The following is a 13,482-nucleotide window of genomic DNA, read 5'->3' as shown; positions in this document are numbered from 1 at the left end:
GGGAGTCTTGTGGTATAGGGAGTCTTATATTATAGGGAGTCTTATAGTATGTGGAGTCTTGTAGTATAGGGAGTCTTATAGTATAGGGAGTCTTGTAGTATAGTCTTGTAGTATAGGGAGTCTTGTAGTATAGGGAGTCTTGTAGTATAGGGAGTCTTGTACATGGAGTCTTGTAGTATAGGGAGTCTTATAGTATAGGGAGTCTTGTGGTATAGGGAGTCTTATAGTATAGGGAGTCTTGTAGTATAGGGAGTCTTGTAGTATAGGGAGTCATAGTATAGGGAATCTTGTAGTATAGGGAATCTTGTAGTATAGGGAATCATAGTATAGGGAGTCTTGTCGTACATGGAGTCTTGTAGTATAGGGAGTCTTGTAGTATAGGGAGTCTTATAGTATAGGGAGTCTTATAGTATATGGAGTCTTGTAGTATAGGGAGTCTTGTAGTATAGGGAGTCATAGTATAGGGAGTCTTATAGTATATGGAGTCTTGTAGTATAGGGAGTCTTATAGTATATGGAGTCTTGTAGTATAGGGAGTCTAATAGTATAGGGAGTCATAGTATAGGGAGTCTTGTAGTATAGGGAGTCTTGTAGTATAGGGAGTCTTATAGGGAGTCTTGTAGTATAGGGAGTCTTATAGTATAGGGAGTCATAGTATAGGGAGTCTTGTAGTATAGGGAGTCTTATAGTATAGGGAGTCTTGTCGTACATGGAGTCTTGTGGTATAGGGAGTCTTATAGTATAGGGAGTCTTGTCGTACATGGAGTCTTGTAGTTAAGGGAGTCTAATAGTATAGGGAGTCTTATAGTATATGGAGTCTTGTAGTATAGGGAGTCTTATAGTATAGGGAGTCTTGTCGTACATGGAGTCTTGTAGTATAGGGAGTCTTGTAGTATAGGGAGTCATAGTATAGGGAGTCTTATAGAGGGTTACAAAAGAGAGGTTCCACTGTACATGTACGTGGACACACATACATACACACACACATACATACACACACACATACACACACACATACACACACACACGCGCAGAAATGGATGGAGAGTTGCACAATGATGGGCATGTCTTTTGATCAAATCCAGTTTATTCCGTTTTCCACTCCGCTGGTGAAGTCTGATGTTATTACCAAATGAGATTTCAGCTACTACACAATACTGACAATACCACAGAGTCAACTTCAGGACATTTACACAAAAAATCTCTTCCACATGTCAAACTAAAACCCCACAGTAACTGACAGCTATATGCTGACCACTTTGAGAATGCACAAGTGCTGAGAACATAGTGGTGTTTCAACCAAGGTGTTCTATCTTTCTTCGGGTCTCAAGTCTGTCAGCAAAATGCTACAGCAAACTAGTCATTTGCCAACAAAAAAATCATGCTACAAAACAAGAAGTGCAAATTGCAACTTCAATGTCACCATTTATCACCACTGATAACTTAAGACTGTCACCATTGATCACCACTGATAACTAAGACAAAATCAAGAGCCACGCATATTATAGTAAACAATGATTGGTGATTTTAGACAAACAAAAAAAGTGTAAATGTTCTTGTTACGACAAAGAAAGCCACAAAATTAAACTGCGCTTTCACATTAAAGAATTCACTCATTCTGTGGACATACTCTTGCACATTAAGATTCAACTCCAGAAGAGAAAAAAAAGAAATGGTAAGACCTGGCTTTTTATTTTGCTTTTCTTGCCTTCAGATTTGACATTTTCAGGCACAGGAAGAACATCAACAGTTCTTGATTTTGACCCACACAATGTCACAACTTGGCTTCTTTTTCTCTGGCAGATACAAACACTCTGAAATGTGGGAGGATCAGTCTTGACATAAGGGAGATAACTTTTTGTTTTAATATTTTTTAAAATGCTGATAATGACAAAGAAACACTTTTTACCATTACTTCAGCAGAAATATGTTGACAAAGTCAAAGAGATCAAAACTTGTCAGCTAAGTTAAACAACTCACACACCCCCTCCTCAAACAATGCATGTAGAAAACAAATGATGTCATGCTTTAAATCTGCATACCCTTCCCCAACACATGTATGCTAAAATTACTACATTTTCCTGCCTGCATGTTCGGTGTTTCAACATTAATAAAATCAATTCATCAATACACTTGAGATTTCATCAGATATTTGTATGGCCTTACCTTCTGAATCTATTGTTTGTTGGTGCAAACTATATCATAAGCAGCTTCCTGAGTTTACCTATTATTTCAGTCAGAACTCAAAGTACATGAATGTTGGTACAATTTCTAACATATTGAATGTTCCACTGTGCTAACCCTACAATGACATACATGTACATGTATACAGCCGATAATTATCACTCGTGAAAATTTATATTGAAAACTGGTTGGACCACATACTGACAGTACGCAGACTGGAATAAGCAAACTTTTATTTAAAAGTTAAAATAACAAACATTCCTCCTTTCTGTACTTAGTTTCTGCTGTCACAGGATAAGACAACAAATTATGCATCAAATTAAATCTTAACATGACCTACCATGAAACTGAAAATTATTTCATGTCAGAAAATATGAGTACAAAGAATTGACGGCACCTTTTCTTTCTGTACTCCAAGGTAATGCCATTTCTCTTCACCACAAGTACATACTCATTGACTCTTTATCTAAGAATTGACCACCTCATCTTTATGTCAACCTCATTTCTTTATTTCTTTCTTTATTTGGTGTTTAACGTCGTTTTCAACCACGAAGGTTATATCGCGACGGGGAAAGGGGGGAGATGGGATAGAGCCACTTGTCAATTGTTTCTTGTTCACAAAAGCACTAATCAAAAATTTGCTCCAGGGGCTTGCAACGTAGTACAATATATTACCTTACTGGGAGAATGCAAGTTTCCAGTACAAAGGACTTAACATTTCTTACATACTGCTTGACTAAAATCTGTACAAAAATTGACTATATTCTATACAAGAAACACTTAACAAGGGTAAAAGTAGAAACAGAATCCGTTAGTCGCCTCTTACGACATGCTGGGGAGCATCGGGTAAATTCTTCCCCCTAACCCGCGGGGGGAACGTCAACCTCAGCTCAATTCAGTTTTCTCCATGGTTTACATGATTTGATAGGCACTTTTCCACATACCAGAGTAAAACACATGCTAACTATTCCCAAAAGTTCCATGGTAACTATACTACATGTATACTTTTTTTGAGCTTTGAATATACTTTGCTAAATCCTTGGGGGTGGGGAAGATTTATGTTGAAGTTCATTTCGCATAAATGTTTGTTGGCTGCTGCAGAAAATAACTATATCTGACATTGAACAAGAAAGGGTGTGTTATAATGCTCGAGAGAAAAAGAAACTGGTATTGATAAAAAAAAGAAATGTGTGTCTTGCAGAAACTAAAAACAGGAATCAAAGTAAAGATTTGTTACTGCAGACAGATAGCAAAGATTGCTTAAAATATGTCAACTAAATTATGTACAACAAACAAAATATACACAGCATTTTAATTTGTTAATAACAAAAACAAAGAGAATATGAATGTCTGCTTCACAGAAAAGAAAAGCAGACTCAGATGTTAACTTTATTACAGCCAACAGAGAACTGGGAAAATCAGGTTCTAAAAGCATGTCTCAAAAACATGCTCACTTTCAATCATTTTTTCAAAGATATTTTACAATCAGAAGCTTTGGCAAGGTGTGAAAAACTTATAGTATTTTGCAAAAGTTGTTCCATACGAAACACTTTCAAACTCCCTCAAGCAGCAGTATATGAAAGTACACACGTAAGGTCTGCTTTATGGTAGAACTCAACAAAAGAGACAGGGAAAAGGCAAAAGCATGCTACTCTACTGTCATGGCTCTCACATTCCCCCATCTCATCTTTGTGGATGGAATGTTGCTATCTGATAGGCAGAATCTCCATACATGACATTACATCTGATTGGCAGAATCTCCATACATGACATTACATCTGATTGGCAGAATCTCCATACATGACATTACATCTGATTGGCAGAATCTCCATACATGACATTACATCTGATTGGCAGAATCTCCATACATGACATTACATCTGATTGGCAGAATCTCCATACATGACATTATATCTGATTGGCAGAATCCCCATACATGACATTACATCTGATTGGCAGAATCTCCATGCATGACATTACAGCTTAACACATTGATTTACAGAGGTAAAGTCCTGATCTGCTGTCTTATTTTTAAGGCTTTATGTCACCACAAAGGACAGTTATAGGACCGATAAAGACATTGACATCACACAAGTCTATACTACACAGAAGTTACAAAACTGTTTCAAAAACAACAATGTGGAAGGATAGGGATGGGACTTGCCAGAGAAATACTAGCAATGACACCAGTCAGTAGTAAAAGAGTACAAATAGTACACAACAAGCAGAAAGATGCACTTTCTTTCTTTCTTTATTTGGTGTTTAACGTCGTTTTCAACCATTCAAGGTTATATCGCGACGGGGGAAGGGGGGAGATGGGATAGGGGAAAGGGGGGAGATGGGATAGAGCCACTTGTTAATTGTTTCTTGTTCACAAAAGCACTAATCAAAAAATTGCTCCAGGGGCTTGCAACGTAGTACAATATATATGACCTTACTGGGAGAATGCAAGTTTCCAGTACAAAGGACGTAACATTTCTTACATACTGCTTGACTAAAATCTTTACAAACAACAAGGGTAAAAGGAGAAACAGAACCTGTTAGTCGCCTCTTACGACATGCTGGTTAGCATCGGGTAAATTCTTTCTCGTCCCAACCAATATGGGACTCCCCCTAACCCGCGGGGGGTAGAAAGATGCACAAACACACAGTTCTTACATCACACAGAAAGATGCACAAACACACTGTTCTTACATCACACTAACAGATTAATTGTGTTCAACACATCCGGTAGTTCTGAAACAAATCTTCAATGTATATGTAGTAGGAAAGTTCAGCTGCCAACACAAACTACCACACAGATATTTATATACAGATGAGCCAGGACTGTGACAAAGGAAACAAAGTGCACGGACGAAAACATGCATCAGGCACTTGTCTTTTATACTTTGGAGTGAGAAAACAAACCATGTCTGTGCAACAGTAAATAGATCTTCTGCAACACACTTTATACATGTTTACATGTTTAAAACGAAAGCTTTTTCGTGTGAGTGTGCTTGCTATGAGATTTACGTTGTTATATACATGTGCTTGTCCAGAACATATCTAAACTAGTTTAGCTTTTCCCTTGTGGTTTGGTCAGCAAGATTTGCACGCATCATTTCACCATCGCATAAGTGGACCTTTATATGCACATTTTACAAGAGTCACACAATTGTTTTAGGCTTCTAACCCAAAGCAAAAAAAGCTTGGTAAATATTGCTCCTGACAAAAGCAGAACAGTAGGTAGAACTCTTCTAACTAGAAGAGATACAGATCTGTAAGAGTGTTAATAGGATAGTGCATCCAAAAAGCTCAAACACTGTGAATGTCCTTACTGCCTGTGATATTAAAGGTACCATGAAGAAATAATCATAGCTGAGTTAACAGGGTTGTGTAGCAGTCACTCCTTTGTTGACCATAACAAGTTTGCAAGCAAGTCCAACAGCTGTCTGTCAACGATGCAGTCAGTCCTTTGTTGACCATAACAAGTTTGCAAGCAAGTCCAACAGCTGTCTGTCAACGATGCAGTCAGTCCTTTGTTGACCATAACAAGTTTGCAAGCAAGTCCAACAGCTGTCTGTCAACGATGCAGTCAGTCCTTTGTTGACCATAACAAGTTTGCAAGCAAGTCCAACAGCTGTCTGTCAACGATGCAGTCAGTCCTTTGTTGACCATAACAAGTTTGCAAGAATGTCCAACAGCTGTCTGTCAACGATGCAGTCAGTCCTTTGTTGACCATAACAAGTTTGCAAGCAAGTCCAACAGCTGTCTGTCAACGATGCAGTCACTCCTTTGTTGACCATAACAAGTTTGCAAGCAAGTCCAACAGCTGTCTGTCAACGATGCAGTCACTCCTTTGTTGACCATAACAAGTTTGCAAGCAAGTCCAACAGCTGTCTGTCAACGATGCAGTCACTCCTTTGTTGACCATAACAAGTTTGCAAGAATGTCCAACAGCTGTCTGTCAACGATGCAGTCAGTCCTTTGTTGACCATAACAAGTTTGCAAGCAAGTCCAACAGCTGTCTGTCAACGATGCAGTCACTCCTTTGTTGACTATAACAAGTTTGCAAGCAAGTCCAACAGCTGTCTGTCAACGATGCAGTCAGTCCTTTGTTGACCATAACAAGTTTGCAAGAATGTCCAACAGGCATCTGTCTATCAACGAATTATTGACATTTTTGACAAGAGTGCAAATAGATCCTTTACTCTTGATTTGAAGCCTTTCTTTTTTTGCCATTTGAATCAGGTAAAATAATACAACTGCACATCACAAGCAAACAGCTGGTCATTACAACACAGGTAAGCAAGAAACGATCAGCCACGTACCGGCCTCAGCAAGCAACGATCATGCAGCCACGTACCGGCCTCGGCAAGCAAGTTTGGTTCAAAATAAAACAGTAACATATGTCATTTACATCACTGAATCGGGTGTCAGCCGTGTTGTGATCAAGAAATAATACGCTCATGTTCTGTTTACACTTGGAAATATTCATTTATGCCAGTCAATTTTAACTAAACTTCAACACAACAACTGTGTAGTTCAGTTCCCCTTTGATCAGGCCGGGTTACCCACACACACATGCAGACTCCCCTTTGATCAGGCAGGGTTACCCACACACACATGCAGACTCCCCTTTGATCAGGCAGGGTTACCCACACACACATGCAGACTCCCCTTTGATCAGGCAGGGTTACCCACACACACATGCAGACTCCCCTTTGATCAGGCAGGGTTACCCACACACACATGCAGACTCCCCTTTGATCAGGCAGGGTTACCCACACACACATGCAGACTCCCCTTTGATCAGGCAGGGTTACCCACACACACATGCAGACTCCCCTTTGATCAGGCAGGGTTACCCACACACACATGCAGACTCCCCTTTGATCAGGCAGGGTTACCCACACACACATGCAGACTCCCCTTTGATCAGGCCGGGTTACCCACACACACATGCAGACTCCCCTTTGATCAGGCAGGGTTACCCACACACACAGGCAGACTCCCCTTTGATCAGGCAGGGTTACCCACACACACATACAGACTCCCCTTTGATCAGGCAGGGTTACCCACACACACAGGCAGACTCCCCTTTGATCAGGCAGGGTTACCCACACACACAGGCAGACTCCCCTTTGATCAGGCAGGGTTACCCACACACACATACAGACTCCCCTTTGATCAGGCAGGGTTACCCACACACACAGGCAGACTCCCCTTTGATCAGGCAGGGTTACCCACACACACATGCAGACTCCCCTTTGATCAGGCAGGGTTACCCACACACACAGGCAGACTCCCCTTTGATCAGGCAGGGTTACCCACACACACATGCAGACTGGAAATGATCTTTCAAAAAAGAAAAAGATTTTTTTTAATGCTTGAATTCTCTTTGCCTTCAGCTTCACAATGTGCGACAACACTTGCTTTTGATCTTGTATTCAGGATGAGAGTGAATGGTTTGATTATAGTATATCGTACCTGGTCTTTACTAATGGACCTTTTCCCTCAGGATGAGAGCGAATGGTTTGATTATAGTATATGTACCTGGTCTTTACTAATGGACCTTTTCCCTCAGGATATTTGAGTGAATGGTTTGATTACCGTATTTGACGGACTACAAGCCGCAACTTTTTTTTTTTTAAATCGCATTGCGGCTTATAAAAAGATGCGGCTAAAACGTTACCTAAACTTGAATAGCATTCACCTAATGGAAGTCGCCGCGGATTTTCATTTCGCTCGATTAGCGATTACCGGTACTTTATTAGCTCTCTACTCAAGACTCGGCGCTTTTCTCTTTCTTTCGCGAATCTTCGTTTGTCAACAAGTCGTCGTGACAAGATAGCGTACAGAGAAACACCGGATGTATCAGGATCTCGCGTACGCGAGATTTCGTTTTTTTGTGTCTCGCGATAGTTGGAGGAGCGAGAGCCGCCATGTTGTGTTTTCGTCTGCTCGAAATGTGCGCAAAAGTCGTAAATCATCCCAAAAAAGCTTATTCCGGGCGGGACTACATGTGTGTGTTGGTTACAAATTGTGTGTGTGATATTTTTCTTCAAACTTTTTCACTTTTCTTCTTTGTTTCACTTGTTTATTCTCGGAGCCGATTTCGCCAAATACCGTACTTTCGTTTGCCTGGTTGTTTTGATTGATTGACACGATCTGATTATATTTTTTTCGACGGCGGCTAATATAGTGACGCGGCCTATACGTGGCTCGTCCCAATTTTTTTGTTAAAAGTCGGGGGTGCGGCTTATAAAACGGTGCGTCTTGTAATCCGTCAAATATGGTATATTATATGTACCTGCTCTATACTAATGGACCTTTTCCCTCAGGATATTTAAGTGAATGGTTTGATTATATTATATGTACCTGCTCTTTACTAATTATATTATATGTACCTGCTCTTTACTAACTGACTTTTCCCTGAGGATATTTAAGTGGAGCTGCCCATGTTAAAAATGTACTCCCCTGTAACTTTTAACTCAAGTAAAATTTAACATTTTGTTATTCTTCCTCTGAAAAAGCTTTCTAGAACTGACAAGTGACATTCGTGTACATGTCTACTACTCATTGGACAAGGAGTCAGATTGATATGCATGTACTTATCTATACTACTAGATGCAAAATGCAACTTTTTCAAATCTAAATAAAAAATGGAACAATGTGGAACAACTGATCCTATCAACAAGCCACAAGACATGTACATGAAAAAGATAAAACAGAACACCAGTTCTTCTCCAAAAGAATGAAACAATCATAAGCACCATAATAAACACAAAGTGTTTCCATTCTAACACAAAGTGTTTACATTCTAACACAAAGTGTTTACATTCTAACACAAAGGAATCTTATTGTAGAGTTGCCTCAATAAAGTGTGTTTATAGCTGCATTTCAAGATGCATGACCAAAATAAACAAAACTATTTGGTAATGCTCCAGACAAGCTTGCCTCTTCAAATTAATGTGATGGTTTTTTTATGACTTTTAAAGGAAGTATAAAGTTTTTAGAAAAAAGGCAGTAAAAACAAAAGGTTTATGCTCACTCTGTCAGTAACATCTCATGACAACACATGTACAGTGGCAAGTGACCCTGAAGTTTTAGATAACAGACAACCCTGCACATATAATTGTTCACAAACTAGGAAAAACAAACACTGCCAACATAACATCAATTATTCTACACAAACATGTGCACTAGCACACACACACACACACATGTATATTTACCTACAAACATTCGTCTTTGAACAAGGTTCTCTCGCTAATCTGTTTTTAACACATACAACAAACAGAACCTTATCCACACAACAGAACCTTATCCACACAACAGAACCTTATCCACACTTGAAAAACAGATCACCAACAGCAAAACAAAACAATTCACAACAAAGTAAGGGCAGAAATTGAATAGCAAGGGTGGGCGATGGTTGAAGGTGGGTAGAGGTAAGCAACATGTTGCTTTTCATTTCTTCTACTCGTTAATTTGTAACGTACATAATGGCGTATGACAGGCAGTGAGGCATGGCTGCAAATTCCCCAGTCAAATGAGGTCAAATACTAAAGAGGCATACCCACAAGAAATCGTACATCTATTGTAGCCAAAAAGTCCACAAAGATCAAAGATAAGGGCACAGTGGCAGCTGATTTGTTGAAAACAGATTGAAATATGATGCAGAACTAACCTAATAGCATTATTGTGTAAAATTGTAACCCAGTTGAAAGAAGGTTACAATAAATAAAAAAAGATACACACAAAGTGAATGGACAGGGAAACTTTACTTGTATAACAAGATGGCTTCAAACTCTTCACTCAATCAATGAATGACTTTCGTTTTATCCCACAATTTTGAGGGTGAACATTTTTGTTTTAAATTAGCATGACCTAATACATTTTTTTATTTTATTTAATTTTTTTTTAATTTATTTTTTTATTTATGACCTAATAATTCATCAAAAGCAATTGAAACTTGAGAGAATGAATAAAATAAAGCCAATTCTAAATTCCACCTGTTGTAAATGAAAACTTTGTTTTCAGTTGTGAAATGGCGTCAATAATTATACAAATTTAACCACAGAAATCAAATTAGCAAAAGATAAAGGAATTGTCCTCTTTTGCCATATAGAAAACCAGTACAAACATACAAGCTAGACGTTGATTGGCCCAAACTGCTTCTACAAACCTGACTTTCTGCAGACATACAAGCTAGACGCTGATTGGCCCAAACTGCTTCTACAAACCTGACTTTCTGCAGACATAACTAGGCGTTGATTGGCCCAAACTGCTTCTACAAACCTGACTTTCTGCAGACATAACTTCCATATACTCAAGTGAAAAACAATCCTATGAAATGAAAATGCAAAAAAGTGGTCCCTGACTAAACTGTACAGATGAAAATTGATGAAAAGGACACTCTCTTAGCTAGAAGATGTCAGTTCAAGCTCACTGGTCTGCTTTGAGTTTGAAGATCGCAGACTACTGCAAGCACAACACAAGTAGGCGTGTTTTTTTTATTTGTTTGTTTTCTTTTAAAATGCTAACTCTTTCTTTTTTGTGCTGGAAAAGCCTTCATAGGCCTACCCAGTCTCACAGGGATACCATTGATCTGACTGTTTGGGGGGGGGGGGGGGGAGTTTTTGGTGAATTAGATGCATGTTAAGAATGTGGGGAATCCAGTGTACCTTCATCTCGACGCACGGCACAAGAATGGTCATTAATGAGACCAAGTGAGCAATGCTTCAGGGCGCTGACTGTGTCCTTTGTGGCAAATAAAAGTAGCCAAGAAGCGCCGCATGGCTGGAGCGCCATCTATGACTCTGCCCCCTAGTTATTTTCATCACATACACAATCAAGGGAAGTAACTCGGAGAAGCAACAATCATTAATGGCACTCTTTTAGCACCTATTCTACAATATTCAATCAAGCTTTTAAAACACTTCCTGTTGCAAAGTCAAGGCAGTCCTCCTGCTCGGTAGCTTTATTTGTTACGCAAAATCTAACATTATAACAATGGAAGCGATCTGAGGGCCTTTTCCCTCAGGTATTATCCCGTGTGTTTTAAAACGTGAGGGAGAAAAACGATTCACAGGATAGTAACTGTTTAAAAGGTTTCAAGAAAGCTTACTAAATTTGCCTCAAAAAACAACAAAAACCCAGTATCATGCAAATAATGCCTTACAACAGCTAACAGCTAACTGCCTTTAAAAGTAATCAACACTTTTAAAAAAAAATTTCCAGTAGCACTCTCAGCGCCTAACTCAAGAAGGGCTGAAAAGGGAATGCCAGTTATCTTGCGAGAGGCATGTCAGACTTGTGCTGATGAACACTCTCATATGATTCCATGTTTTGTACAGAAGTTTTAAAGTCCCACAAGAACACCCTTGCCATATTTTACGTGGAGGACTTTTCATGATTGGGAAAGTTGATGCAAAATCGTCAGCATCCATCAGACTCACAACCTCACAACACAAAGTCAGATTCAGTTTCCACACCTGCATGCAGTCAACACAGTTTGTATCAATGAAGAAAAGTCAAATATCTACAACACAAAGCTACATATACTCATGGAGATGAACAGCCGCCTTGTCTGTACCCTGAAACATTATCATTAGGGTCAACTTTCAACAAGGAGGCAAGAGATTTAACAATACAACCACAACATTACAAACATAATATATATATAGCCTTCTCTCTTTCAGTCTATGTGTATTAATAATAATATGTAACAATTTCATGTGTAGTTTTAACTAAGCACAGCACGACTGCACAAGTAGGGCATCTTGTCTAAAAGGGTTATTCTTAAAATGCAATCAGATAATGATATTTGACAAGCCTCCGTGAACATAAGAGGCATCTGTTTGGCCTGCAATCTGACATTCAGGCGCATCCTTTACGCAAACAAATGCATGCCTTCCAAAAGTCTTCGTTGCTTGGACAATTCAGGGACCAATCAGCATATAATGTTGTTGTGGCGTTTATTAACAGTGAACAATCAAACCTCTTCGTAACAAACCACACCATCATTGAAGTGTCTGCTCATTTCCAAAGCAATCTCATCTTGAAGACAGATGGCACTTTCAATGACGAAAGGCAAATCAGACTTGGCGTTCTTACCAGCACCTTCGACGTCATGCTACAGAACACACTTCTAGTTCTACTCACAAAGTCCCCAAGGGAAAGCCACACTCAGCAGAAGGGTGCAGTTCCCATGGAACCTAAGTATTCAATATCTGCCCATGTCCCGCTCCTACATGCGAGTGTTGTCAGTTGCTATGCTGCTGCACAGCCAGAAGACAGGTCAAACTCAGGCCATCTGACAACGCTTCATCTCTCAGTGCTAAACTTTAGGTAATATTCAGCCCAAAGACCAACTAGTCCCCACCCCTCCAAGGACCAACTAGTCCCCACCCCTCCAAGGACCCTTGCTCTCATCATGATCCCTGCAGACTCCCAGCCACAAACTTGTCTCGTTTTGTCAACTAGCAGTGGAACCAAACGACATTGCCTACGGATTGTGCAACCTACGTCATACGTGAGTCACTTCGCAGCCTTCCCACTCGTTGTCCGTCTCTGTGTCGGACAGATCGTCGAAAGGATTGTCATTGTCACTGAAGCCACCTATAGAGATTCCCTCCACACTCTCCCCGAGGGAGCCAGTCTCTATCCTGCCGTCCCTCAATGGCTGCTGAACGTACGGTTGGCTGCCCCCAGGCAGCAGGTGATAGCGGTCCACCAGGGAGCGGCTGGGGCCCGTCACTTGAGGGTGGGCTTTTGCTGGGGGTCTCCCGGGCACGTATAGGCGGTCGGAGGTGTGTGAACGAGACTGGTGGGAGAAGCCCTCCTGACCGCCGCCTCTACGGTACGGGTCTACCACCACATCGTCAGCACTCTTGCTGCGTTCCAGATTCTGCTCCGGTTCCCTCATTGACTGAAAGTACACCTTCACCTGCAAGGCAAACAACACCAAGTCGTATCTGAAGAGATGCAGTAACAAAGGGAAGTAAGCGCTGGGAATGCAGACAACGGGAAGTCAAAGCTTTATCAAACGTCTTTCCTGGCACCTGAAAAACATTTTGTGAACAAGCAACGTTCATCCCCTTTTGATCTTGTCGTAAGCACTTTGGTCTCATTGGGTCACGATTCTGCTTCTCTCAATGTCTACATTGGGTCACGATTCTGCTTCTCTCAATGTCTACATTGGGTCACGATTCTGCTTCTCTCAATGTCTACATTGGGTCACGATTCTGCTTCTCTCAATGTCTACATTGGGTCACAATTCTGCTTCTCTCAATGTCTACATTGGGTCACAATT

At 40.3% G+C, this 13,482-nt stretch overlaps 1 protein-coding gene across 4 annotated transcripts in view; it reads right to left on the bottom strand.

Moving 5' to 3' along the window:
• Positions 1 to 1,064: 1,064 nt before the first annotated feature.
• LOC138960393 (phosphatidylinositol 3,4,5-trisphosphate 3-phosphatase and dual-specificity protein phosphatase PTEN-like) overlaps positions 1,065 to 13,482 on the bottom strand; it is a 28,449-nt gene continuing 16,031 nt past the window's right edge. The window contains exons 9-10 of one of the 4 annotated variants that reach the window (XR_011453958.1): positions 9,507 to 13,116; positions 1,065 to 9,468 (exon numbers count right to left, since the gene is read on the bottom strand). Coding sequence is in view for 1 of the 4 variants with exons in the window: in XM_070332291.1 (XP_070188392.1) it covers positions 12,697 to 13,116 (420 nt within the window). In the remaining 3 variants the exon portion in view is untranslated. Of the gene's footprint in view, positions 13,117 to 13,482 lie in introns of all 4 variants that reach the window. The other 3 variants (XR_011453959.1, XR_011453960.1, XM_070332291.1) reach the window with 3 other exon arrangements.

Source organism: Littorina saxatilis, linkage group LG2, assembly GCF_037325665.1.
Source record: "Littorina saxatilis isolate snail1 linkage group LG2, US_GU_Lsax_2.0, whole genome shotgun sequence".
NCBI lineage: Eukaryota > Metazoa > Mollusca > Gastropoda > Littorinimorpha > Littorinidae > Littorina > Littorina saxatilis.
The sequence above is the reverse complement of the archived record's forward strand: the minus strand, read 5'-3'. Positions and strand labels throughout refer to the sequence as shown.